Source organism: Dichomitus squalens (assembly GCF_000275845.1).
Source record: "Dichomitus squalens LYAD-421 SS1 unplaced genomic scaffold DICSQscaffold_2, whole genome shotgun sequence".
Lineage (NCBI taxonomy): Eukaryota > Fungi > Basidiomycota > Agaricomycetes > Polyporales > Polyporaceae > Dichomitus > Dichomitus squalens.
Genome location: NW_006766884.1, coordinates 46,348 through 71,315, shown reverse-complemented (window position 1 = coordinate 71,315; position 24,968 = coordinate 46,348). Strand labels below are relative to the sequence as shown.

The window sequence follows — 24,968 nt, the reverse complement described above, 5'->3', positions numbered from 1 at the left end:
AAATTACAACGTACCAGACTGAGCGCGACCCGACGGAGATTCTACCAGCTGGTGATTAATCAACTTCTGCCCGCAGCGAGCTTCTCCCCCAATCTTCTCTCGGGTACGTCATCTCGGACACCCTTGCGCAACTTACGCATATATTCTATGTCCAGCTCTCGGGCATGCGCATGCCGGGAGCTCGGCTTCTTTGCCCTCGGGAGGAGTAAAGGTAGCCCGGCAGGAAACATGTTGCTTGTAAGAAGTTAGTGACCGGATCTTATGTCGTCAGCCAAGTATCTGGGCAGAGGACATTGGGTTCCGTCGGGCAGGAGCCCAAGGGGCTGGGACAGAATAAAAGCAAAACGCGTAAGCCGCTCGCTGTCAATTACGACTCAGGCGCTGATGTCGGTAAATGCAGAGACGTACGTGGGAGGCAAATACGAAGCACACGCGGGATCGTTAAGAAGACAGCAGATCGGAATGTGGGACGACAAATTGTCCTTGCTGCGGGAAACGGATGGACGTGTCCATTGTGGGCTGCGAGCCAGGGCGTTGGCGATTCAACTCAATGGGAGGACGCAAGACATCTGATCAAGTCTTGGGCTTGGGTCCGGTTGTTCTGATTATTGTGACGTACCACTTGGCATACATGTCGTGCCAGCAACCATGAACCTTCACGGGTGTGTCTCCAGAGGCCGTTTTTCGTGGATACTGGCGTATAGACTCGTACAGCCAATGTTCCATTCAGTGGAGGTTTGCCAGTCCTACAGGATATCATTCACGATGACTTCGGGCGTGCAGTCTGTGCGGGCGCAAAATGTTGTTTCATCGTAAAGGGTACGCCTTCGGCGGGAAATCGACGACAGTATTGGGACTCGGCTAAGCACAGTAGAGAAGAGGGTGAGACGGCGTCGAGGCAGAGTCCAACGTTTGATCGCTCCCTGCGGCTTAGATGGTAGCTAGCGTGGCTTAAACGCCGTCGGTCGGCAAGGAGCAGGAGGCTTGGCCGAGTCGTCTCGTTCGCAGAACTTCTTTCCGCTCGGCCATCCGCTGCTGCAACACGGAGCACCTCGGCTTGCGACGGCGCGACATACTATACACGTATTCGTCTTGAATCAATTCAGAGCGCATCTCCCATATACCCTTAAGTTTGATTGGGATGCGCGCTAAACCATATCGTTCCGATATAGGCAGCCGTTATTCCCACCTACACCGACGCTCGCTTGAATCGAATTCACCAGGTCACTGGATGCGCTTGCCGCCGCGCTTGGATTGGAGAACGAACTGTAGGCTATCTTTAGAAGCCAACTAAACCGCTGACGCATGGGGCGGCGCTGCAGCCCGACTGACATGATTCCTGCAGCCCAGTGCCAGAGGCCCACGGAAATATGCCACATTGGCCATAGTACGTCAGCCGCCTGCTCGCATTTCGCGCTTCTCAGATTTGGGGTAAGATCTCAGGCTTCTTGGGACCACGGAGATGAATCTTGTGCTGACCTTATACAGGCCATTTGCTAACGCCGGAGTCCAGGACGGTTGCGTGTCAGCGTGCAGTACGGTACGTTGAATGTATACGGATAGGACGGATCCCTAATCCGAGGGACATCCCCCGTTTGGAGGAGGTTCTGGCGCTACAGAGCAGGCAGGATGACAAACCGGGGGTATCCCCCGTTTGAGGGACGGTTGAATTCGCAGGAACGAGGGAGGCTTCAATCTCTGGTACCGTCCGCTGTCCCGTACGCTCAGGACCGCGGGCTCAAGAGTTGTGTGCTGGGTGACATCTATCGTAGCGCTATCCCTCGTATGACTGGTATCTTAGAACCCCATCGTGATGACCTCTTCTGGGAGCCAGCGTGCTCGTTCACACTGGCTTCCTGGTACCAGCGGTGGTCTATGTAGCGACGCGAAACTCTGTATCATGAGATCGGCTCAGAGTTTCGCCTTGGTGTCGGCGCATTGGTTGGCAACGAACAACTATACCCTCTGCCCCGTCTACTACCCGCGTCGTCGGGCTTGAGATCTTGAGAGGTCGCCCGCGCTTCCTCCGAGCGCGCCCCGCATAGCAAGCAGCAGTCGCCGTATTGCTAAATTGAACCTTTCTGTTCCTTCCGCCACTCTTCTCCGGCGACTACTAAGTGTAACTCATGTCAGGGAAATGCTTGGTGGTGTGGGGATCTTCCCCATCCTGATAGGGCATTCAAGGTGGAACCGGAGATATCGATCTGCACACGAACCAGGATTCGTGCGAATGGACTATGACACCACATCCCCCAACAATCGATTGTCCATATATCAGCAGTTGGTGCGTCGCGGAGGTTTCTGCGATGACACCGCGGCGGAGGTACGAGCAATTGTAGAAGCGATATCAATCGCGCCCACCATCGATCAAGGCAACTTGAGAGCGAGCGGCCATGAAATAATACTTCGGCGACTCGACATCAGTACGCCGCTCCGAAAGGGACATGGTTCAATCTTGGTCAGCAGCCTGCTGTGCTATGGGGAACCCTGGCAGCCCTCCTTTCGGAGGTTGAATTTGGGGATTCCCCGAAGGTTCTGCTCAACGGACGATCGACAGGGATACAGGAGCAAACAAAGGTACTATAGTAGGCTACAAATGTCCAAAGAGGAGTGGGGGTTTAGAGGGACAACGAACATTAGGGAGTCATTATGCATGGTGAAGACTAGAAGACAAATATTGGAAGCAATATGGTTTACTGGTTCAAGTACGCCTCCGCGAAACTCTCCTCGAAGTCCTCACGTTCGGGAGACGGTGCCAAACACACCTCCCTCCAATTGTTGCGGCCGGGGCTGTTAGGACGCGTGTTTGGCGTCACCGGTGCGGAAGTACTGGCACCGGCTGCGGCAGTCGGGTCCACCGTCAGCGCTGGGCGCTGTGAGTCGCCGGTCAACTCGGCAGATGCTGAAGGAGGGTGCGGGGCAGCTCAGAGTCGTCGACGAGAGAAGGAACACGGGCAATGAACACTGACCACGATGGACGGATGAAGCAGCCTGGCTGTGAGACGGCCCCGCTACGGGTTGCTCGGAGTCTGCAACAGGAAGCTCCTCTATGTGCCGGGGAGACGGCCAACGAGTGCAGAGGGGGCATCAGGATCTAGTCGACAGGTCAACAGGTCCTCACTGACCGTGCTCTCCAGCATTGGGGAAGACACATTGGATGTTCTTCTCGCGACAGTTCATGCACCTCGTGTCGTCCTCGCCGTCCTTGGCGCGCCGGCAGCGCACCTTCTCCTTGTGACTGCCAACGAGGGGTTGCGTAGAGTGGGCTGGAATCGGCATAGGAAGCAGCGGAGTCGTCGAGGAGGAACGTACCAAGAGTCGCATGAGGTCCTGCGCTGCGCACCACCCGAGCCCGGGGCATCTGGGTCTGGGTATCTGCAGTCGAGCCGTTTTTGCGTGCATGTCGCGCAGGGCCGACCGTCAGCGGAGTTCTCGCATCGAGCTAGACACCGACGCAAACAGAGAAGGGTATGCTCAGGGTGAAAGCATAGGGCCATGTGGCGAAGGCGGGCTCACTCTTCTTGCGGCTGCAGTTGGTACAGGCAATCTTCTTCGGCGGCTCGGGGGACCTGGTCATCTCGACCAAGACAGGAGGGAGAGAAGGGACGGCGAGAGCATGACGAAAGCGGGACACGGAGCCATGCCTATATAGCTAGTCGCAAAAGTGGGAAAGCAGCGGGACGGTCGAAAAACGTTGCATCACGGCAGAACCTGCGTCGAACCCCATCCTTTCCAAATTCCCAAATTCCCAGGACGAGGGTCAGTGAGATGACGCCTCTGTGGGTGGGAAAATACATGATAAAGGTGGGAACCCTGTGCAGCTGTCCTAGGCATGCCCGCGTCTACGGGCTCCGTCAGCATCCTCCGCCGTGTTCATGCAGCTTCGCGTCCGGATACCGCATGCGAAATTCTGCAGGACATGCCTGTTTTCACCACAGACCAATTAATTAGGAGAGACTCAGTGAAAGCGCATCCCCTACGTCCGCCGATTGAGTCCGTGACTAAAGTAGGAATGGCTAGCAGCTCAGCAACATTCGGGGGTCAGGAGAGAAGAGGACGGCGGCGATTTCCGCCGCGCGGCACTAGTCGCATTGCGGAAAGCTACGGCGCCGCATTCATGCCTTGCGGCGCGCCCGTCTCACACGCGACATGTTCGCCCTTGACCCCGAGCGTGGTCTGCATCGACGGCTCGGCTCGACACAGCCAACTGTTCTAGGCCGTGCGCATGGCGCGGTCCGTCAGTTTGGAACGACAAGGATAACCAAAGGCGGTTATGAGGACATACCGGCTACCATAGCAAGTGTGCATAAGCAATTACGTCTGTGCGGCGTACAAGCAATAGCAGTACCCGACGGTGAACCGAGAGAGTTCAATGAGTTTGCTGCGCACTCGACACTTCTCCCGCAGGTAAGGGTTTCGAAGCGTTCGACGACGCGGTGTATCTGAAAGAGGAATGTCTAGCGTGTCGGAACGGTGAACCTATGTAAGGTCAACAATTGCGTGGTGCTCAAGTCCATTGTCCTCCGATAGCCCACGATGAGCGCCTGTACCTGCCGTCGTTTTTGCATTGTTCCGAGGCTATTGGCAGAAGATCAGTCAAAGACGTCAGCAGCGGACTAGCTTGACATACATGGTGCAGCGGCAATCCCAGACGCTCCGTTCCCCCTCTCCTCTCCAGATGAAGCAGTGGCTGTTGCTATTCCAAGCAATACCCCGCGTCGCGAGGCAGCAAGGGCCCTGCGCGGGCGATGCGAGAAGACAGGTTGCGGTAAATTTCAATGTTTCAGAGTACGCACGATGGCGCGCCGCAGAAGCTCGTGAGGCTGCGTGCACGAATAAGAGTGGCTTGCGAAACGTAAGACAGACCTTGAGTCTCCACGTTGGCACGTACCCCGGCTTCAGGCTGCGTGAGAAGCCTTAGCGATAGAAGATCGGAAGCGACGATGACAGCAACGAGACGCACTATACCCGGACCACGTGCGCCGAACGTTACTCCCTTTGCGCGATGAAGCTAGCTAGGGCCATCAAGGGAGCAGGACAACCAGAGATCGCGTTGGTCCCGACAGCCCGTCCCCTGCCCCGGAACTGGACGAAGAAACGGTGCAGCCGTGCTGTTGTCAAAGGCGGAGTTGAAGCCTCTGTAGCTTACGCGATGCTGGTCGCTGGGAACGTCTCCTCGAGTTGAGACCAAAGACAGCAATGCGATAGCTTCACGGAAGGGTGTTGCATAGGCGGAAGCCAACTAGGCACGCGGCGGGTGTGGATTGGGCGCCACTTGCTTGCAGTCGCCGCCCGCCAGCGCCCACAGAACGAGTGGTCCGGGACCTGACCCGCACCTCTGGTTCCCGTGTACCGCCGGCAGAGCAGTGACCCCGCTCTCATGCTATGTACCAACGAAACTCCGCCCAGACGAGCCCTCGGCCGTGGGCTGCGGACATATCGGAGAGCCTCAGGGACGGAAGCCGCTTTCGTGCATCCTATTGGACGCTCACCACGGAGCGTCAAGAAAGTCCACTTTGCAACTTCGCGATGGTCTTCTCTCATACGCCCTAATAGATGGAGAAGCAAACCCGCGGGCGCAAATGAAGGCACGGCCCTATCGTGCTAATCACACATTTGATACGTACGCTGCCGTACTGCACTCTTCTGTCAGGCAATGTTCGAACACCTCGTGTAGATTAATTGGGTGACAACAGAGAAGGCTCGTAATTAATGTACTGTAGTCCTGAATGGATAGGGTGCGCGGCAATATCAAACAGCCTTTGTGGAGCTATTCTTCTCGGAGTCCCGGACTATCGCCTCCAGGTCAGACCCCCCGAAAACACGTAACGGCGTGGGTGATTGTGCGCTGCGGGCGTCAGCCTTGGTTCAGCACGACGTCGAAGAAGGGCTTCCTCGACGACAGCGGATCATCGGACGAGATAGAAGGTGCTGCCCCGCCCGTCGGATTGGCAGCCGGACTGCCTGGGATGGGGCGCCACTGTCGTCAGTGACACTAACGGACAATGGAACACGGTCGACACTCACCACAACCAGCCACCGCACGGGTACACGTCTGGCCCAAGTACCCGCAACGGGCACACGGACCTGACCTTGGCATGTCGCATGCCACATGAGCGCGTTTGCTGGTACCGCGTCCGACACCGTGTCAGCAACGGTTGCACCTGGCGACCACGCGAAGGACCGGCGGACGCTCACCATTCCTCGCAAGGCGAATTGTTAGCCACTGCGGATCTGCTGCCGCGCTCGCAGGCCTCGCCTCGCTTGTGACACTCATGACAACGCTCCGCGCCCTCTTTCTGCAGGCACTTGACTGGGTATGAAGTTGTGCGACTCTCAGCGCGAAAGGCGCGTTAGACACCGTGGGGTGGGGAAAAGACGCGTACCTTTGCGCCAACGGCAGCTATTGCAGGGTTGCGGCTTGGATTGTTCGGAAGACATCGCGGAGTGCTGGAGAAGTGATGGACCACGACACGGTGCCGGAGCGTTCCACGGACAACCAGCCAAGGTCAGGAAGGACGTGGATAGGCTGCAAGGGGACGAGGCAGGATGAGCTATATATTCAATGACATCCAGTCGGAGCGTCTCAAACGCACCTTGACGCTTGCCTGATGCAATCGACATCACGGGAAGGGGCTGGACCTGCGCAACGTGAATACTGACCCACGATCTCGTAGACCTGCCATCTGACATCCTCAGTGACACGCGGATTCGGACAGGGACCAGGAGACCCGATACGCCCAGGATGAGCTGGGAGTAGTCAACTTCCCTGTTGAGATAACAGTCAGAATGTCGGCCTTGTGTGATCGGGCAGCTGGTCCAACGGTGCGCACTGGGTCAACAGTGATGGGGGCGGCGACACTGCAAGCTTGTGGACTTCGCCCGGATCGGTGCACGCAACTAGTGATATCATCGTGTAGTGCCGGTCCCACCTTCCCTTACATCTCTGCTTTGACGAGCCAGAACCCAGCCTGTGAATAAGGTTCAATGCTCGCCCTTCTGAGATCGAGGTAACGCCCATACCATTCGGCGCTGACGCACATCAATGCGGTCGGAAGCAGCGAGCAAGACCGGTAGAAAGAAATTCTACCGATATGTCAAGTCGCGAAGCAGGCAACGAGGGATAGAAAGGACCCGAGCGCGCTGCTGTCGACTGTCGATCGACGCGGTCCGCAAGGCTTCGTGCCACGATCCGCAGGACCGGCCTGCCGTTATCATCCACAACTACGTGCGTACAAGCTTTGATCGGTTCCGCGTGTATTGTACTTCTCGTGTACTGTGAGATTCCATTGATATCGCGTCAGGCTTTGGTAGTGTCTATGCAACTGGGCCTGTGAGGTCTAAGCCAACTCAAGGCTCTTGAAAACAAGGACAATATGACGATCGGTCACCAGATGCGGAACGTACGGACGAGTAGAATCCGGAGGATGGGGCAGAGCATTGACACACGACTAGTGATACAGCACATACACTTCGTCAACAGCGCGCACGGAGCCTATAACGCACGATCAAACTACAGCTGTTGCAGCTTCCACAAATCATCTCCAAGATACGTTACCGTTTCCACCCCGACACCCTTGTTGACGCTCTTGATTTCCTCCGTGCCTAGCTTGGTGATGCCGATGCCGGCCGCGTGCTCCTTGCCTTCGGCATGGATAGCGACAGGCGTGTTGGCAGGTAGCGCTTGGTCTGCTGGTGGAAGGTAGCCTCCCGCTGACGTGAACCCTGGGCACATCATATGGGCGCCTGCGAGCAGGAAGCGAATGGCCCCGCGGTCGACCTTCACAGCGGGCAGAATGAAAGGGTCTACAAGCGGATAGGACAATAGGTCAGCGTGAAGTTTCCAGAGGAAGGTATGACGCCATCTCGACCCATGAGAGACTTAGCAAGAGCGAACACGTACATTTGTGCAGCAGCCTCAACGTGGGGAAGAATGGACCGTCGAAATGTTGGAAGAAGAGCGGCTCGCCGTGGAGTGTGTAGATAGAGATATGGTCTCTGCTATGTGCGGCAAAGGCAGACGCGTAAGGAAATAGAATCGTCGGACATCGACCATTGCCTTCCAGCGATCTAGGAGAGCGATCGGTGGAAGAGGACTGACCACTTGACGAGCGTGAGGGACTCCTTCTTGGGCCATATCTGGTCGAAGGTCTCCGGGTTGATTTTCCATTGCGCGAGAATGTTAGACCTGATAGACCGCTGGACTGAGGTCTTCACGCTGACTTGTCCCGAGACGTCGGCTGAGGGCTGAAACCTGCGGAGATTCATCCAGTCACATTGTCAGCGAATCCACGAGGCCGCGGCACATGTGCATCGTGCCTGCGCACTTTTTGAACATCTCGAAGCGTTAAGTAGAATATGAAGGACGTGCAACGGCAGGATCGAACGGTGTGGCCGCCCGCGAAGGTGGACGTAATGGCAAGCGGAGCTAGATGGTGAAGACGCCCTGGCTGCTCGCAGATGGTATCTCGTCGGCTATGCCCGATAGCGATCAGCACACTCTTTTCGCATTGCAAGATTTACTCCGTCGCTGAGATTCAAAGTCTCTAGCCGATCCCACAACCTGGGATAGGCGGCGGATTGTTCACCCGGACGATGCTAACTCCTGCTTCAAGTACAACTGACCGACAACGCCGCCTCAGTGTCCTCACCATTTCCACAAGCAATGAGATGGCTGTATTGAGTGTCGTTACTTCAATTAGGTTCGTCGCCAGGGGAAACACTGTCAGAAGAGTGCACATTTCGAAATCACTCCTTCTCTCATTTTCTCCCGCGATCGCCTTACCCGAGCGCGTAGTCTCGGCTTGTCAGGCAACACTCAGTGAGGCCTTCGATTCGGATGCAGTGGGGGCTGGTGGACATCGAAGAATGCTGGGTTCGCCCACCAGGGAAGGCGTTCATGTCATTGACGCTCCCGCTCACATAGGACGCACAAACGATCTCCCAGCAATGACAGCGCAACGCACGTTTACCTGCTCCGATTCTCAGCGTCTCATTCATGTCGGCGACAATTCCAGTGGTAGAGAAGCCAATCCCGCGTATGTTTCATCAGTTTCTGAAGGAACCCTCCTGGTCTTCCATAGAACGAGGCATATCTCAGCTGCCTCGAGGACCGTTCGGCGCGCCACTCTGTATCGCAAGACTATGCTATGTATAACCTCGAAACATCGAGCAAGCGCTGACGCCTCCGAGCTCCTCCCAGCAGAGGATGCGTCATATGCGTCCCATTCACTCGACCATGTCAATAACGGCGTCTTTACGAAACTCATCTGCGAAGTAACCTTGAGTTTAATGTTCAATGTTCAACGGAGAGTCAAGAGGACGTCATCGGGCAACATGGTACACAGCAGTGTTCGGGCGCTCAGCCCACATTTGGAATAGCGTGCATCCATTCCGTGTCGGCAGCTGAAGTCCTGGCCGCGGGCTGCGGCTGTATCTGTGAAGCAATGAGAAGAGTGAAGGGCTGTCCGACCCTTGGCGACCATGGGACAACGATACAATTCACTGGCCACAGCCATACAATTCACTGGTCACAACCATGCAGTGGCCACTACAGACCGGCGCGAGAACCCCCTCGACGATCCAAGCCAAGACGCGCCGTCTCTGTGGGTCCCGGGCCCGGGCCGGCATGCCTCCATCGGAGCACAGATACATTACTACTTAGTCTCTTGTATTCCTCGGTCATAAGCTATTGTTACATGTGTTGTAGATGCGGTGAACAGCGAGATGGCGATAGCAAGGTTACAGAGGGCTGCTGGCAAGACGAGGGACGGGACGGGGCCGGGCGCGACATGGGCCCCGCAACCCAATGACACGAACGATCTGGGAGGCTGTGGGGTTCGGGGGACAGGGCAAAACCTGGGGAGTAAGGGGCAGGGGGAATGCATGGCGCTCAGGGGGCAGGGGTGATTGAGAGGAGCAAGCGGCAGCAAAAACAATCAGTCAAGCGCGACTCGAAAGTGAACAGAACCGAGATGGGAATGTCTATCATACAGATAAGTCAGTCATGCAGAGACGATGCGCGCGCGTTTGTCCGTCAAATATCCTCGTCCTTGTCCTCGAGCTGCGACGGCTTGAGCATTCCCGGGATGCGCATCGCAGCTTCGCGCTCCGCTTGCGCCTTGCGCTGGGCCTCCAGCTCCTTTTCTTCGAGGTACAGGTCCGCGTTATCCCCAGAGAACTCCTTGAGCTGCACCAGGAAGTCGCGAAGCGCAAGCTTGAACCGGTTGATATCGCTGTGGAACTCGCCCAAAGAAAGGACGAACGTCTGGATTTGCGAACTGACCATCACATCAGAAGACCATCCAATCGCCGCAGAAGCGAAGATAACCCACTTTTGGACATGTGGGAACGCAGACTTGAGCAGGTTCGCCGTGTACTCGCGCAAAAATACCGCGTTGCTGATCGTTGGGTCAGGCACTGCTGCGGGATCGAACAGCGGGACGGAAATCTGGTTCGTCTCGACGAGCTGGAACATCCGCGCGAGCAGCAGCGATTGGAGTTTGAAGCCGCTCTTGTGATCCGTATCCGTCAGAACGTAGAAGATGTCTTGCATGATACTCAAAAAGTACTGCTGGAAGAACGCGTTCGCTACCGCCGGATCGGCGCCAGCGAAGTTGTTGACGACTTCCAGACACACTATCGCCGCCACGCGCTTGAGTCAGTCTGACATAACTTCCGAGCGTAACAATGGAAGGCATACGATTCAGGCCCGTCTCGGCTATATCCCGCATCGTGTGCTTGATAGCCCAGATGATGCTGTCCATGAACAGCTTGAACTGCGCCGGTGGAAGGGTCAACAGGGCTGCAGGTATTGTTAGCGTGTGATCGTTCGGGCGTAGAGCGTGGAGCCGCCATGTGCGCACCTGGGAAGCAGTGCAAGTTAATGGCACGCAGCAGCTTGAAGAACCCGACACGGTGCTCTGGGAACTCCGCAAAGTCCTGGTTGATCATGTTCAATGTCGGCTCGAAGACGGCGTCTAGGATCGCAGGCACTTGAGGTGTGAGCAGGGGCTAGATCAGACAAATTAGCAAGCGGGAACGCCGAGGCGATGCAGGGAAGCCCCGAAGAAGTCCGTACCCCCAGGCGGCCGATAATCGTGGCCATGACGTTCAGCACCTCCGCATCGCGTGCCGCGGGCACGTTGCGGTTGTAGTCGCCCAGGATCGCGTCTAGCAAGGGCGGCATGAAATTGCTGTTCACGATCTCGAGGTCCTCCGATTTCTTGACGAACGTCTCCATCAACTTGAGGATTTCCTTTTTGATTGTTCGGAGCTGCCGAACTTTCGGCGTCTTGGTCGCAATGAGGCCTTCCCATCTGTGTGAGCTGGCCGCTCGAACTGCCAACGAGCCCCAGGGCCGACGTACCTTCTCGGGCAACGGTCTCGCTGATGATACCGCTGACGGCCTTGTACAAACCAAGCATGTCCAAGAATATCCTCCCAATTTGGGGAAGGTAGAACGTGCCGATGGACGTGCACGCTGAAACGTTGGTCTTCAGGACGTTGGACAAGATCTTGATGTTGTCAGGGCTGCTCAACACGTCCATGTTCTGCGCCGCCTGGGCCATGAGGGAATCCCACTGCACGTCATATGAGTAAAAACTCTGTTCTGCAGGGTGCGGGCGCGGCGCGTACCGCATTGTTGGGCAGCTCCATGAGTTTCGCAATCAGCTTCTCCTGCTGAGGCTTGTTCGGCTGAGCGGAGATCATGTATCCAACGGCCTCGTAGAATGTGTGGACCTGATACGCGACAATTAGGGTTTTTGACATCAGCGGAGAAATGGGCCGCGTACCTGCTGCGGCGATAAGTCGACGGTGATTCGATGCAGCAACCGCAGAATTTCGTCCACAAAGGGCTCGGACTCTCCTGACTGTTGCATCACAAAGTGACGCCGGCACTTCTGCGCGATCTTGATGAACGTGTCACAAGCCATGTCCTGCACGCCTGTCGCACGCGCCTCGTTTCAGCATCTGTCGCAATCCCGCGAGTCACGACCATTACCTTCGTGCGTCTCGTGCATGAACTCGAACAACTTGTTGACGACGGTCTTCAAGAACTTCCAGTGCGCCTTCAAGAACCGGGGATACTGGCCAACAATGTACATGATATCGGACGCGACGACGGCCTTGTTGTCTTTCCCGCGCTTGATCTCACAGAGTCCGAGCAGATCCTTGATGACTGTAACCAAGAAGCGCTTCTCCGTCTCCTCGTCTGCGTGAGCCTCGTTAACATGAAACACCAAGCCTAAGCGCGAAAATGAAGCACGTACTCATGGCGCCGGAGATAGAACCGATGGCCCAACAGAGCGTGTTTAGGTTCTGCCAAGACCACTCCGAGCCGTCGACCTGCTTCTGGAGCTTCTCTGTCAAGATGTTTTCGGTGTCCGCCACGTCCAGGTGGGTCAAGTACACGAGAAGCTCGCGCATTGATTTGTAAAGCACGATAGTGTCGCTCTCCTTCATGAATTCTCGAACGATCTCGCCTTCCTCGTTCTCGACAATAAGAACCTAATGTACGGACCAAATGAATATGGGTGATGAATAGGGTCAGGCGAGGACGTAGTGTAACGGGGTCAGAAGCCAGATACGCACCTCCTCGGGCTTGACCATCTTCTCGATCACCACGAGCCGAAGATTGGAAAGCACGTCGCTGTAGATGTTCTTGCGCAACGACTGGCCGTTCAGCATCGAGTTCGTGCTACCCAAGCTGAGCCCCATGAGCAGCCCGCTGTCGCCGATCGGCAGGCTCTGGATCTCCTCATAGAGCTCCGCTACGAGCTTCAGCCAGTATTCCAAGCAAATCTTGAAGATCTCGCGCTCGTCCACCTGCGAGATCTTGACCATATATAGATGCGCGTTCAAAAGAACATCGCGGTTCTGCTCAGTCTCGACCGCACGCAGATGCGTGGACAAGAAGTTGGATAGGAAGAGGGCAAGATTGAGGACGAGCTCCTGGCCAGCGTCGCCAGCATTCGCGTACGCCTGCGCGATGTTGGTGCTCGGAGGGATCATGCGGTTCACAGAGGTCATGACCATAGCGAACAGAATGACGAATTTGGGATCGTATTCTGGGCCTACATTCAGAGCCGCAATCTCCGCCAAACACTTGAGGGTGACATTCCGGAAGTCGGGTGCCTCCAGGAACTATACAAGGGAAGTCAATTCACAGGTGGTCGGACAGCAGACGAGCAACGCTATAACCCACCCGGTTTAGAAGCAGGTCAATGATAGTCGTCTCGAAGATGTAACCCAGAGGGATCCAGTTAAGGAATCTAAGCAGCGTCTCCAGGGTTGCCCTGATCAGGGACGTCTTCTGGGCCTCCTCCAAAATCTCTGAACAGAGCTTGAAGATCTCGGAGAACTCGCCGCACATCTGGTTCTTCAAGTTTTTGACCTTGGCCTGCGTCATCTGCTCGGCCGAGTAGTCGAAGATTTCCTCAGACAGGAGCTTGAGGATCACCATGTTGTTCTCGCATAACGAGAGATTCGTCTTCGAGGACTCGACGAGCTCCGGGATGAACATTGGCCAATTGTGCGGCCACTCCTGCTTGAGGATCTGATATCATGGGAGGCCATGGTTATGTCGTGTAGCTCCATATACACAGACGAGGGACGCACCTGAACGAGCGCGAGGTTCAACTTGTTCAAGTAGGTCTTTTCTCTCCGCATTGTCGCCTCATCCGACGCGACCTTCACCGTGATCCCGACGACAAAGTTCCGGATGCCTAAGACAAGAACAGATGAGAAGCACGGAGTTGTGCCACTATACGAACCACGCACCTTGCCGCTGACCCTCGGGAAGTGACTTCCACCTCGTGTTGATCAACTTCTCCAGAATCTGCAGACCAATGTACTGGAAGCGTCTCAGCACAAACCGCTTGACGGGACAATGTTGTAGATGATGTGATCGTACCTTCGTCTGCGGAAACGACGAGCGTTCGAGGATATCAGGTACCCTGGTCCAGGCGTCTGGGCTATCTTGAAATTGAGTCAAAACTTGCTGGGCCAGTTGTTGCTGTCACGTAGATCGCATATCAGGTCGGAATGAACGCGTGTGAATGGATGCAACACGCACCTCCTGGCCAACTCCTGAATAGAAAGCCATCACCACTCTGTCCATGAGCGAGACATCGAACTCTGCGGAGAAGTCGAGAATGCCCTGCAAGACAGTGAACCCAGGCGCGAGAGTCGTGGAGGAGTGCGCGACATACCTCCATGGTGGCAAGTGGATCGATGGACGCGTTACGGAAGTAGTCGTAGTCGTGGTCGATGTCGAACTGCTGACGGAACCTCGGAGAGCCAAAGGCTGTGGCGGTCAATGGGCAGAGGGTGAGATCTAGGGGATTAGATCTTGTCTTATCTGGCTTCCTTCGGCACATAAGTCAAATTCAAACTCAGATATTGCCCCATAGTGCCATAAGAGGGTTGAGGGCTGGTCGTGCTTACCAAGTGATTATGAAGGGTAACAAGTTGGGCGCCTGTGGCAGTACGCGCACTCAAGCAGGGCCTCGGTAAGATCGACAGCGAATACAGCGGTTTTTGATGCGCCATCGTCATTTGTTTGAGGCTGTTTAGGACGTATGGACAGATGATTGAAGATGATTGACCACTATAGTCGTCCATAGCACATACGCGTCCCTGCATCTCGGCTAGTGGAACAGAATTTCGTGTTCGCCTGTAAACATGAAGCGGATGCATACGGTACGTGCTATGGACCACTACAGATGAATTCATGATGATGGGAAAGGGGGCATGAGGAATCCATGAGGCGCGCTGGGGAGGGGGACTTGTCGAGCTGCAGTGAGCTAGCCACCACTGGCAGATCTCCGGCCGATGTCCAATTTGTGCAAGGTTGTGTGTTTGTCATCGACGACGACTGCTCCAGCCTCTACATAGATCTTGTGCATGTGTCATCCTCCGTCCCCCCAACTCCTTTCCGCGTGACCGGCGTCATGTGATCGCGTTGTGTCCCGTCACACGTGTTGTACAACGTCTTCGACGGCGACTCGGATGCCGGCCACAATCTTTACGTTCTACACCGACAGTCCGACCATGTCTATCAACATCAAGGATACCGTGTACGTTGGCCGCACTCCTATCAGCCATGAAGCTGAAGTCCGTGTAGGAAAGCCATCCGGGAGATGGTCCCCATCATCGACCCAGAGGACGACTACCTCACTATCGCCGCCGCGGAGGAGCAGATGGCTCTGAAGCAGGACGCGCGGCAGAAGGAACTGCACGATGCTCATGCTAAACTCAAACGTGAGTTTCCTTACGTCGCACCCATTCTACCGCCGTGCGAATGCTCCCCTATGCTACAGAGCTTGCCAAGGTGCTCGAAGCTGCGCGCGTATCCGCCACCCGACCGTCGACCATCCCCTCTGCGGAAGAGCACGTCGCGCACATGAACGACCTCGACGCCACACGCCTCTCGCTCGCAAAGGCCATCAACGACGCCGAGGGCGCTTTAGCAGGCAAGGAGGCGGAGCTCGCGCGACTAAAGGAAGAGACTCGCGTACTGGAGACGTCGGATCCTGCGGCAGACCACGACCTCGATGCTACTACGTGAGTAGATGCGCCTGTTCGAGCGCGCAGGGACTGATCCTTTGTCACGTCGTTAGGCTGAGGCTTGCGCTGTACAAGGGACTCGGGTTCGAGCCGATCATGGACAAGGGCGGGCGGATGCTTGTTCGTGAGTACCTGCTTATATGCGTATTCTTTGCAGTGTGACCTCATCCTGACTCGTGCTCACAGGCGCAGAGTCGGGAGATGTCCACTGCCTCACATTCGACGACCGGAAGAAGTCGGACGAAGAGTATGCTAACGAGCTTTGGAGGCTCGCGTCCATGAGGAAGTCTCGGGTTCGTCCTTCGTATCATTACCCATAACTTATACCCTCCCTTCTTGTCTATCATGTCTTGAAACATCTGTACGCTAGCGATGTGGAAATATATACAAGTCCTATATGATACACCACAACAGCACCGCTCGGACAACACACGAAAGTGACGAAACGCCCCTCTCGGCACGGACAACGACTCACGACAGCCCATACTGCGCCTACGGAAACACACGTCCATCAGCGCCTCTCCCCCGTACAGATACAACAAGAGAAGGCAAGAGCTCACCCGCACGTCCGCCTTGACGACCCACACCTTCTTCTCCTTGCACTTCTCGCCCACCTCGCGCACCTTCGCCTCGATTGCATTCTTCTTCACCTTATGCTCCTGCAGCTCCCGGTGCACTGTCTCTACGATCCCCAGCAGGCTGCTCGTCGCCAGCCCGTCGATGCGCGCGAGCAGGTGCGGCATGTGCGCCTCCGGGAACGGGTTCTTGGGCGGTTGCGCGATGCGCTTCGTCTTCTCGCCCGCCGGCGCGCCGGCCGAGCTTGGTAAGGGGCTCGCGGAGGAGGCAGAGGCGGAGGGCGACGAGCTCGAGGCGAACGGATTCGACTTGGCGAGGTGCGGAGGGAGGGCGGGGATGACGAATCCTTCCGCCGTCTGCGCCTTATGTTGGCCGCTTGGGCCAGCGACCTGCTGCTCGATGGGGGCCGACACGAACTTGAAGGGGTCGATGGGGAACGGGGTGTCTACGTCGTCACCGTCAGCACCCACCTCGCACAGGCTATGCTGTGACCACGCACCGTTGAACAGCTGGATGCGGTACGCCCCGAACGGCGCGTACGCGCACTGCCCGATGCTCGTCTCCCACTCCGGGCCCTTGCAGAACGGCACGAGGGGGACCACGACCCGCCTCTTCTTCCCTCCCCCGACCCTTTCCCCCCTTTCTGCATCCTTCTCCTCCCCCTTCGTCTTCCGCTTCGCCCCCGCCCCATGCAGCGGCAGCAGCTCGAGCTCCGGGGAGCCAGGAGACCCCACCCTCTCCCCTCCCGACGTCCCCTCCTCCTCGACCTCATCGTCGTCCACCAGCCAGCTGTCCAGATCCGAGTCCCGCTCGTCCTCTGCGCCCTCCTCCTCGCCCCCGTCGTCGAGCACGTCGTCCGCCTCCCCCGCGTCCTCCTCCGCCCATTCCTCCCCGGAGTCGTGCCCGTAGTCGACCTGCACCGCGTCCCGCGCGAACGGCGTGCGCGGCCCGATCTCGCGCGACGAGCGCGTGAACGTGCCGAAGTACCCCGGTCGCGCGTCCTCGTGGAAGGAGAGCGCCTTGGCGGGGATCGCGCTGCGGTCGCGCAGGAGCGCGAGCAGCCGCCGCACGGCGGTGTCGTCCCCCGCGACCTCGGCCTCGGAGAGCTGCGCCATGAGCGTGCGGACGGGGAGGGGGTGGTAGATCTTGAAGCCGGCGGGTTGGCGGCGTCGGCGGGGCGAGTGGAGGCCTGGGGGTAGGCGAGCGAGGATGTGCTGGAGATGTTCTGCGGTCGTGTGATTGTGTACGGAAATCCGTGGATGAGAATGCGTCTTGGGGAGCTTACCTCGAGGGCCCTGCGCTTCCGACTCCTGTATATCCTCCATCTCCACGTCCGCTAACTCCGAATCATTCTGCTCGTCCTCATCCTCTATGACGATCACGTTCCCCTCCGTCCGACTCTCCAGCCTTCGCTTCTGACGCTCCCGTTTCCTCTGGTCTCTGAACCAGTTAATAGGAGCGAGTTCTGCGCCCTTCTTCAAAGTGAACGGTCGAAAGGCCCGTTGAAAGTCTGACTGCACCGTCGCCGGTCCCGGAGAGCCGCTCTCGCCGTCCTTGGACGCCAGAGGCTTCGCGGGAGATGCACTCGCAGAGGGTTTGGCCTTGCCGAAGAAGCTAGCCATAATCGAGCGGGATTTTGCTTGTGCCTCCAGGGCCTTCCTCTCCTTTTCGGCTTTCGCTGCCTTCTTTTCCTGCCGTTCCTTCTCCTACGTGGACACATCCGAGGCTTGAATACAAAATGGGAAATGACCGGAAGTCTGAGCTTACCTTCGCCGCTTTTTCTGCCGCCTTCTCTGTGTCCAGCGGTTTCTTTGGTCTTCCTGCACCCTTCTTCTCAGGACCGTCTTGCTGAGTCTCCTGCGTGCCGCCAATTGAGACCCACGCGGGCAAGCTAGACGCATGAAGCACGTACCTCTCCGTTCTCCGGACCGTCCTTGGATGGAGCAGGAGGGGTAGGATTCATTGCGCTATCGCGCAGGTCGATTATCTCTGTGTCGGAAATGCTATTCGTAACATTGAGCTTCGCGCGGGCAGGTGTCTTGGGCACGGACTTCGTCCCGAGGATGGCTATCTGCTCGTTCTCGGCAAGGGAGTCGAACAGGGTCTTCACGTCGCTTTTGAGCTACGAAGCAGCTTCAGCGCAAGCGACGAGTTTGTTGAGAGACGCGCTAACGCACCTGCTGACGCTCCCTATACCTGTTGTCCACCTTCTCCCTCGCATTCTTCGGTAGCCAGTCCCGACACGAATCCGACACCTCCCATCGCCAGATGAGCCAGGCAGCAGGTACCTTACCACCTTCGGTAGGATTATCCAGGCCGTAGTTGACACGTCTCGCGACGGACTTGATGGCATCCTCGACCGTGGCGAGCGGGAGGACAGCGGGAGTAGCGTCTTCTTCCTCGTCTTCGTCCATGGTCGGTAGAAGCTCTTGCTGTATATGCCTTGCAAGGGCCTGCAGGGTCTTGTCGCTGAACCGGACGCGTGAGCACACTCTAACCACCGAGAAGGGACGCGCACCTCTCGTGTACAAGCTTGGCAATGACGGGTTTGTGCTCGTCCGGGACGGCTGTCAGGGGTGATTGCTTGGCTGCCAGCCTCTCCTCGAGCATCTCGCGGAAGTTGACGATCTCTGTCGGGCGGCATGCTCGAATCGCGCGATGGGACGGGCCGCGGGAAGACACATACCTTGCATGGTCTCGGACATCTTCTCGAAGGAGAGGGACTTCTGCTTGAAGACCAGCTTGCCATTCTTCAGCTCCACTAGCAGCGGCCTCTCTGGTTTTTCTGGTCGGGATTGAGCAGGTCGGCAAGCGTAGCAACCGGGGTAGGCACTCACCGCTGGGCACGCGTTCCTGGGTAGGCATCGCTGCGGGGACAATGAGAACGTTGAGAGAGAGAGGAGACGCGGCCTACGTGCCTTTGTTGATGTCGGCGTTTGTCATGACGCTCATCGGGGTCTTCATCCACGTCGGGCGAGGACTGGGGCGGCGAGGACGTCGAGGTGAGAGCCAACGACGCGCTCCGTCACACTACCGTCCCTCCGTGACCACCCCGTGACGTCTCGCGCTTCCACACGCGTCACAGCGCGTTTCCGACGGCGACCGTCACCCCTGCCCTGCATCCCGCCATGTCCTTCTTCCAGCCACAGGCCACAAAAGCTGCACAGAAGCAGTCCGCAATAGACCCCCAGCACCAGCCATGGGTTGAGAAATAGTGAGTGTGATCGTTAAACGGTCGAGCAGCGAACAGACGGAGGACTGTCCAGCCGACCGAAGACAATTGACGATGTCTCCGCACAAGAACACACAGTGGCTGTCCTCAGGAAGACACTGACCTCCTCAAACGTACAACGTCTCCGCTTTCCTGCTACCGCGATTCACACTAAGCTGATGTGCAGCTCCCCCATATGCTCTTCTATGGACCACCAGGAACCGGCAAGACATCCACCATCTTAGCTCTTGCACGACAACTCTTCGGGTACGCTCGCCATCCCCTCGCCCTCTACATGCATCTGACTTTCTCCCCCTCTCCAGCCCAGACAACTTTCGCTCTCGTGTACTCGAACTGAACGCGTCAGACGAGCGTGGTATCAGCATCGTCCGCGAGAAGATCAAGAACTTCGCCCGCCAGACACCCCGCGCACAGGCCGTCGCGTCGGACGGCAAAACATACCCCTGTCCACCCTACAAAATCATCATCCTCGACGAGGCCGACTCCATGACCCAAGATGCTCAAGCCGCCCTGCGTCGCATCATGGAGCTCTACGCGCGCATCACGCGTTTTTGTCTAGTCTGCAACTACGTGACGAGGTGCTTCTCGCCCCTCCTCCTTCCTCTCCCTCCTCTCCCTCCTCTCCATCCTCTCCCTCCTCTCCCTCCTCTCCCTCCTCCAACGACGCACTCACCCCACCCCGCACAGGATCATCGAGCCCCTCGCCTCCCGCTGCTCCAAATTCCGCTTCAAGCCGCTCGACCCCTCCGCCACCTCCGCCCGCCTCGCCCAGATCGCCGCCGCCGAGAACGTGCCCCTCTCCCCCGGCACCGCCGCCGCGCTCGTCGCCACCTCCCACGGCGACCTCCGCCGCGCGATCACCTACCTCCAGTCCGCCGCCCGCCTCGCCACGTCCGTCGCGCCCCCCGCGCCCATCACGCCCCGCGACGTGCAGGAGATCGCGGGCGTCGTGCCCGACGACGTCGTCGTGGGCTTTGCGGGCGCGCTCGGGATCGAGCCGCTCGGTACCGGCGGGGGAGACGGGATGGATGTCGACGTCGACGCGGGCGGGAAGGCGACGGGGTTCGATGGGGTGAGGAAGAAGGCGAAGGCGATCATCCGTGAGGGCTACTCTGCGTCGCAGATCATAGCCCAGGTACGTCCTTCCTCCATGTCCTTGTTATTAATGGGAAACTCGTCTGATATTGTTTCAGCTCCACGACTACGTCGTAGCGCACCCCACGCTTACTGCACGCCAGAAGGCTCGGTGTGCCATGGTCTTCGCGGAGGCCGACAAGGCCCTGTGCGACGGTGCCGACGAAGAGCTCTGGATCTTGGAGGTCGGCTTGCGAGCTCACAAGGCCATAACATCCGATTCCTGACTCTTCACAACTCTTCTCTTGCGTGTTGTCTGTAGCAATAGTAGCTTTCGCCTTGTCTTGTCTTGTCGTCGCATCAGAGCAGCGCAACGGGTATTCTGATTTTACAAAGAAACCTTCATTCTTGCGTACGTATATGCGATCGAAGAAAGGACAGGGGCAGCGATGCACGAGAAGCGAAGAGAGACAAAGGCAAACAGACAGCGACGGGGAGCCAGACGAAAGCAGTATGCATGCATGAGGCAGCGAGTTGTACACATACATCATAGGAGACATCCTACACACACATATGCCCGCACGGCGCCATATCTACAGACAGAATTGCGAATCATGCCCGGTCGTAAACTGTCCCGCACTACCGCATGCCCGCGGTCGCCTTTTGCAGCGCACGCTTGATGCCCAGCTGCGCCTTGCGGAGCTCGTCCGCCGTCGAGTCCTCGATCTCCAGCTTCTCGAGCGCGCGCGCGAGCTCCGCCTCGACCTGCGACTTGGCATGACGCTTGATCTTCATGCCAATCTCGGGGCTCGTGATCGTGTTCTCCACCTGGTGGATGTAGCTCTCGAGGTCTGCCTTGGCCTCGTGCCGTGCGCTGAAGTCCTTGTCCGCCTGCTTGTAGTGCTCTGCGTCCTTGATCATCTGGTCGATCTCCACCGACGACAGACGGCCGACAGAGTTCTGGATCGAGATCTGTGCTTTGCGGCCAGACGCACGGTCCTGGGCGGTAACCTTGAGGAGACCGTTCGCGTCGAGCTCGAAAGTGGTGTGCAGCTCAGCCTGGCCACGGGGCATGGGGGGAATGCCTGTGAGCTCGAATTCGCCGAGCAGACGGTTGTCGCGACACTGCGTGCGCTCACCCTCGTAAACGGGGAAGGTGACGGTAGTCTGGTTGTCCTCAACAGTGGTGAAGACACGAGACTTGGTGGTGGGGATGGGCGTGTTACGGGGGACGACGACACCGAAGATGTCGCCCTGCATGGCGACACCGAGGGAGAGGGGAGCGACGTCGAGAAGGAGGAGGTCGGCGGTCTTGTCCGAGGTCTGGCCGGTGAGAACAGCGGCCTGAACAGCTGCACCGTAGGCCACAGCCTCATCGGGGTTGATGGACTTGTTGAGCTGACGGCCACCGAAGTACTCGGAGACGAGCGACTGGATTTTGGGAATACGGGTAGAGCCACCGACAAGGACGATGTCGTCGACCTTCTCCCGGGGCATCTTCGCATCCTTCAGCACACGCTCAACGGGGTCAAGAGTGGACTTGAAGAGCGGAGCGTTGATCTCCTCGAAACGAGCACGGGTGATGTTCGCCGAGAAGTCCTCGCCCTGGAAGAGAGAGTCGACTTCGACGGTGGTCTGAGCAACGCTGGACAGAGTGCGCTTGGCACGCTCGCAAGCAGAGCGGAGACGGCGGAGGGCACGGGCATCGCCAGAGATATCGAGGCTGGTCTTCTTCTGGAACTCCTTCTTGAAGAAGTCAAGGAGGTTGTTGTCGAAGTCCTCACCACCCAAGTGAGTGTCACCGGCAGTCGCCTTGACGGCAAAGACACCGCCAGTGATGTTCAGGAGTGACACATCGAAAGTTCCTCCACCAAGATCGAAAATGAGGACGTTCTTCTCCGCACTTGACTGGCGGTCAAGGCCGTAGGCAATGGCAGCGGCAGTAGGCTCGTTGATGATACGGAGGACCTCAAGGCCAGCAATGGCGCCGGCATCCTTAGTAGCCAGACGTTGCGAGTCGTTGAAGTAGGCAGGGACACTGAGCCCAACAGTTGACATGAAGCTCTTCGGAAGGCATTGAGAAGGAAATTGCTCACGTTACAACAGCCTTCTTGACGGTCTTGCCAAGCTTGGCTTCTGAGATCTCCTTCATCTTGGTAAGGACCATTGACGAGATCTCCTGGGGGCTGAAGGTCTTCTCCTCGCCGAGGTAGTCAACCTTGATGAAAGGAGACCCGTTCCTGTCGATGACCTCGAAGGGCCAGTGGGTCATGTCCTTCTTGACATCGGGGTCGCTAGTAAAATGATATAAAATGAGCCCAAAGCAATCGCGCAAAGACAAGCAGCCGACTTACTCATATCTCCGGCCAATAAGACGCTTAGCATCGAATACGGTGTTCTTGGGGTTCATCGCGGCCTGATTCTTGGCGGCATCGCCGATCAGGCGCTCCTCCGAGGAGAACGCGACGTACGAAGGCGTCGTCCGGTTGCCCTCTACATAAAATTGTTGAAATACGTTCGAGGTATGCAGAGGAAGTACGTACGGTCATTTGCGATGATCTCGACGCGGTCGTGCTGCCAGACACCGACGCAGCTGTAAGATTGCATAGATTTAGGCTTTGCGGACGGCACAGTCCGGACGAAGATACCCACGAGTAGGTGGTACCGAGATCAATGCCAATAGCACCGTCGAAGATATCCTCCATTTTTGTTTTGATAAGGGAGAGAAAGAGTGAAGAGGAGAGAGGGGAAGAGAGATGGTGAAGGCTTAGGCCAAAGCTGGAGGATCTCGCCCGCGGCGTCAAGCAGAAAAAAATCGATTGAGGCGGCTGAGGTAAGCGGCTGCCACGCGCTTGTCGGAAGCGCGCGACTTGTTATTCTCCGCCACCACCGCGTCCAGCCAGCGACCCATGGCATCCCTCGCCCGCTCCTGGACAGCCAATGCCGCACGATGTTCACGGCGGACTCGTTTCGCCACCTCGGTTCTTGCTCAGGCTCGCCATAACTCGTTTGCCAAGATTGAGGAGAGGCCGCTGGAGACCCCGGACGACTGGACAGAATTCCAGTTGAAGCGGGCGGAATATCAGACACTGAGTGCGTGATATGTGTGCTCATCTGTATACTTGAGGTATTGAGCCCCGTCGCAGTTGATACCTTCTCCGAGTACGGTTCAACACAGAACCGAGACAACACCTTCCAACCGCACCACTCCCTCCACCGACCCGTAGCACCGTCTGACATCACGCTTTCCGCCCTCATCGCGTCCGGGGCCCACTTTGGTCACTCGGAGACACGCATGAACCCTAACTTCATCCCGTATGCCTACGGTGTCCGCGCAGGCATCACCATCATCGACCTCGACCACACCCTCCCTCTCCTCCGACGTGCCGCGCAGGTCGTACGAGGTGTCGCTGCACGCGGAGGGTCCATCGTCTTCGTCGGCACGCGGTCGGACCTCCGGCCAGCCGTACGTCTCGCGGCGGAACGTTTGGGCAAGCAGGGCTACCACGTTGGCGAGCGTTGGCTGCCAGGTACGCTGACGAATAGGGTCCACATGTTCGGCCCCGACGTTGCGAAGGATGAGCAGGTCGTCCCCGACCTCGTCATCTTCCTCAATCCCATCCCCAACATCCACGCCATACGAGAGTGCGCTCTCGAGCATGTACCTACCATCGGTATCGTCGACTCGAACGTCGACCCTCGGGTTGTCATGTACCCCATTCCGGCCAACGACGAGAGCACACGGACAGCAGAGCTCATCGCGGGACTTCTCAGCGTAGCGGGTCGAGAAGGTGTCGCGCTCTACGAGGAGGAGCAGGCAAAGGCTGCACTTGTGGCAGCCAAGAAGGGGCCACGGCACAGGGAGCCACACTCAGCATAGATCGCCACTCGTACACTACAATATGTTCTTTAATACATCATTATGCCGGCGCACCCTTCGCATTTTGGATATCGTGCCAGTACTCTGCGAGGTCCCGTGTGGTCAGCACGTTCTCCATCAAAGGAGGTAAGTTGAGACAACGTACGTTCCGCTACATCGAGCGCTCTCATGTTACCCTTGAGCTTGTTCAATGTCTCCACGTACTCGTCCTCTTCCACGCTGTCGTAAACAATACCTCCTCCAGCTTGTAGATACGCGATGCCATCCTTGAATACCATGGTACGAATGGCGATGCAAGTGTCCATCTCGTCGTCGGCGAAGTCGAAGCGTCCCACTGCGCCGGCATAAACGCCTCGGCGCTGCTTCTCAAGCTCGTAGATGAGCTCAATGGCCTTAATCTTCGGAGCTCCAGACACCGTGCCTGCGGGGAAGATGGATCGGAACGCGTCGAACCTATACCGTAATCGTCAGATACAAGGGGCGACAGAAGCTGTCTTGCCTGAAAAGGCGTACCTAGTCTTACCGGCCCTCAGGACGCCAGAGACTTGCGAAGTCAAGTGAATGACATGGCTGAACTTCTCAAGCTTGAGCAGATGGTCGACGTGCACCGTCTCCGGCTTGCACACGCGGTTCACA

General features: G+C 57.3%; 9 protein-coding genes across 9 annotated transcripts; 3 read left to right on the top strand and 6 right to left on the bottom strand.

Annotated features, from left to right (window-relative positions):
• Positions 1 to 2,616: 2,616 nt before the first annotated feature.
• Positions 2,617 to 3,604, bottom strand: DICSQDRAFT_131867 (uncharacterized protein). The gene is made up of 4 exons (XM_007360847.1): positions 3,517 to 3,604; positions 3,313 to 3,442; positions 3,126 to 3,238; positions 2,617 to 3,047 (listed from the first exon to the last, which is right to left on the bottom strand). The coding sequence occupies exons 1-4, from the start codon at positions 3,575 to 3,577 to the stop codon at positions 2,794 to 2,796; spliced, it is 558 nt and encodes a 185-aa protein (XP_007360909.1). The 5' UTR covers positions 3,578 to 3,604; the 3' UTR covers positions 2,617 to 2,793.
• Positions 3,605 to 4,412: 808 nt separating this feature from the next.
• Positions 4,413 to 5,264, top strand: DICSQDRAFT_131865 (uncharacterized protein). Its single transcript, XM_007360846.1, has 4 exons — positions 4,413 to 4,578; positions 4,631 to 4,737; positions 4,867 to 4,903; positions 4,964 to 5,264. Exons 2-4 carry the CDS (start codon positions 4,679 to 4,681, stop codon positions 5,183 to 5,185), a joined length of 318 nt encoding a protein of 105 aa, XP_007360908.1. The 5' UTR covers positions 4,413 to 4,578; positions 4,631 to 4,678; the 3' UTR covers positions 5,186 to 5,264.
• Positions 5,265 to 7,416: 2,152 nt separating this feature from the next.
• DICSQDRAFT_96992 (uncharacterized protein) lies at positions 7,417 to 8,417 on the bottom strand. The gene is made up of 4 exons (XM_007360845.1): positions 8,328 to 8,417; positions 8,102 to 8,254; positions 7,904 to 8,001; positions 7,417 to 7,806 (listed from the first exon to the last, which is right to left on the bottom strand). Exons 1-4 carry the CDS (start codon positions 8,336 to 8,338, stop codon positions 7,514 to 7,516), a joined length of 555 nt encoding a protein of 184 aa, XP_007360907.1. The 5' UTR covers positions 8,339 to 8,417; the 3' UTR covers positions 7,417 to 7,513.
• A 1,294-nt stretch (positions 8,418 to 9,711) lies between these two features.
• Positions 9,712 to 14,265, bottom strand: DICSQDRAFT_96990 (uncharacterized protein). Its single transcript, XM_007360844.1, has 17 exons — positions 14,214 to 14,265; positions 14,078 to 14,161; positions 13,916 to 14,017; positions 13,783 to 13,855; positions 13,621 to 13,727; positions 13,208 to 13,558; positions 12,595 to 13,146; positions 12,273 to 12,510; positions 12,005 to 12,214; positions 11,796 to 11,947; positions 11,638 to 11,742; positions 11,369 to 11,582; positions 11,081 to 11,310; positions 10,866 to 11,013; positions 10,703 to 10,804; positions 10,335 to 10,638; positions 9,712 to 10,280 (listed from the first exon to the last, which is right to left on the bottom strand). The coding sequence occupies exons 1-17, from the start codon at positions 14,217 to 14,219 to the stop codon at positions 10,037 to 10,039; spliced, it is 3,222 nt and encodes a 1,073-aa protein (XP_007360906.1). The 5' UTR covers positions 14,220 to 14,265; the 3' UTR covers positions 9,712 to 10,036.
• Positions 14,266 to 15,041: 776 nt separating this feature from the next.
• DICSQDRAFT_151748 (uncharacterized protein) lies at positions 15,042 to 15,974 on the top strand. The gene is made up of 5 exons (XM_007360843.1): positions 15,042 to 15,080; positions 15,128 to 15,264; positions 15,324 to 15,567; positions 15,624 to 15,694; positions 15,757 to 15,974. Exons 1-5 carry the CDS (start codon positions 15,055 to 15,057, stop codon positions 15,888 to 15,890), a joined length of 612 nt encoding a protein of 203 aa, XP_007360905.1. The 5' UTR covers positions 15,042 to 15,054; the 3' UTR covers positions 15,891 to 15,974.
• Positions 15,971 to 19,011, bottom strand: DICSQDRAFT_177116 (uncharacterized protein; the record flags this gene model as incomplete). Its single annotated transcript, XM_007360842.1, has 10 exons — positions 15,971 to 16,062; positions 16,131 to 16,591; positions 16,646 to 17,371; positions 17,432 to 17,852; positions 17,914 to 18,003; positions 18,059 to 18,268; positions 18,324 to 18,615; positions 18,665 to 18,776; positions 18,833 to 18,931; positions 18,984 to 19,011. 10 exons carry the CDS (start codon positions 19,009 to 19,011, stop codon positions 16,042 to 16,044), a joined length of 2,460 nt encoding a protein of 819 aa, XP_007360904.1. The 3' UTR covers positions 15,971 to 16,041.
• A 1,106-nt stretch (positions 19,012 to 20,117) lies between these two features.
• DICSQDRAFT_96981 (heat shock protein) lies at positions 20,118 to 23,221 on the bottom strand. The gene is made up of 6 exons (XM_007360841.1): positions 23,105 to 23,221; positions 22,996 to 23,045; positions 22,807 to 22,945; positions 22,549 to 22,746; positions 20,572 to 22,490; positions 20,118 to 20,513 (listed from the first exon to the last, which is right to left on the bottom strand). Exons 1-5 carry the CDS (start codon positions 23,155 to 23,157, stop codon positions 21,092 to 21,094), a joined length of 1,839 nt encoding a protein of 612 aa, XP_007360903.1. The 5' UTR covers positions 23,158 to 23,221; the 3' UTR covers positions 20,118 to 20,513; positions 20,572 to 21,091.
• Positions 23,222 to 23,469: 248 nt separating this feature from the next.
• DICSQDRAFT_31941 (mitochondrial ribosomal protein subunit S2) lies at positions 23,470 to 24,281 on the top strand (the record flags this gene model as incomplete). The annotated part of the gene is made up of 2 exons (XM_007360840.1): positions 23,470 to 23,545; positions 23,599 to 24,281. Coding segments are annotated over 2 exons (759 nt in total), but the record flags the coding sequence as incomplete, so codon positions are not given.
• Positions 24,282 to 24,372: 91 nt separating this feature from the next.
• Positions 24,373 to 24,949, bottom strand: DICSQDRAFT_165350 (ADC synthase; the record flags this gene model as incomplete). The annotated part of the gene is made up of 3 exons (XM_007360839.1): positions 24,373 to 24,416; positions 24,478 to 24,785; positions 24,846 to 24,949. Coding segments are annotated over 3 exons (456 nt in total), but the record flags the coding sequence as incomplete, so codon positions are not given.
• Between the last annotated feature and the right edge of the window lie 19 nt (positions 24,950 to 24,968).

Bases quoted from the DNA above. Each gene is read 5' to 3' on its own strand.
- DICSQDRAFT_131867 (XM_007360847.1), bottom strand. From the start codon at position 3,577: ATGACCAGGTCCCCCGAGCCGCCGAAGAAGATTGCCTGTACCAACTGC. The intron at 3,239-3,312 runs GTACGTTCCTCC...CCTCGTTGGCAG, and splicing joins AGGACCTCATGCGACTCTTG to TCACAAGGAGAAGGTGCGCT. The intron at 3,048-3,125 runs GTCAGTGAGGAC...CCCGGCACATAG, and splicing joins CCCCAATGCTGGAGAGCACG to AGGAGCTTCCTGTTGCAGAC.
- DICSQDRAFT_151748 (XM_007360843.1), top strand. From the start codon at position 15,055: ATGTCTATCAACATCAAGGATACCGT. The intron at 15,265-15,323 runs GTGAGTTTCCTT...CCTATGCTACAG, and splicing joins TGCTCATGCTAAACTCAAAC to AGCTTGCCAAGGTGCTCGAA. The intron at 15,695-15,756 runs GTGAGTACCTGC...TCGTGCTCACAG, and splicing joins GGGCGGGCGGATGCTTGTTC to GCGCAGAGTCGGGAGATGTC.
- DICSQDRAFT_96992 (XM_007360845.1), bottom strand. The intron at 8,002-8,101 runs GTCAGTCCTCTT...TGCCGCACATAG, and splicing joins TCCCTCACGCTCGTCAAGTG to CAGAGACCATATCTCTATCT. The intron at 7,807-7,903 runs GTACGTGTTCGC...ATCCGCTTGTAG, and splicing joins GTTGAGGCTGCTGCACAAAT to ACCCTTTCATTCTGCCCGCT.
- DICSQDRAFT_96981 (XM_007360841.1), bottom strand. From the start codon at position 23,157: ATGGAGGATATCTTCGACGGTGCTATTGGCATTGATCTCGGTACCACC. The intron at 22,946-22,995 runs GTACGTACTTCC...AATTTTATGTAG, and splicing joins CGAGATCATCGCAAATGACC to AGGGCAACCGGACGACGCCT. The intron at 22,491-22,548 runs GTGAGCAATTTC...TGTTGGGCTCAG, and splicing joins GTCAAGAAGGCTGTTGTAAC to TGTCCCTGCCTACTTCAACG.
- DICSQDRAFT_96990 (XM_007360844.1), bottom strand. The intron at 11,014-11,080 runs GTACGGACTTCT...TGTCTGATCTAG, and splicing joins CGATTATCGGCCGCCTGGGG to CCCCTGCTCACACCTCAAGT. The intron at 10,805-10,865 runs GTGCGCACATGG...CAATACCTGCAG, and splicing joins TAACTTGCACTGCTTCCCAG to CCCTGTTGACCCTTCCACCG.
- DICSQDRAFT_131865 (XM_007360846.1), top strand. From the start codon at position 4,679: ATGAAGCAGTGGCTGTTGCTATTCCAAGCAATACCCCGCGTCGCGAGG. The intron at 4,738-4,866 runs CTGCGCGGGCGA...CGTAAGACAGAC, and splicing joins GTCGCGAGGCAGCAAGGGCC to CTTGAGTCTCCACGTTGGCA. The intron at 4,904-4,963 runs CTGCGTGAGAAG...AACGAGACGCAC, and splicing joins GCACGTACCCCGGCTTCAGG to TATACCCGGACCACGTGCGC.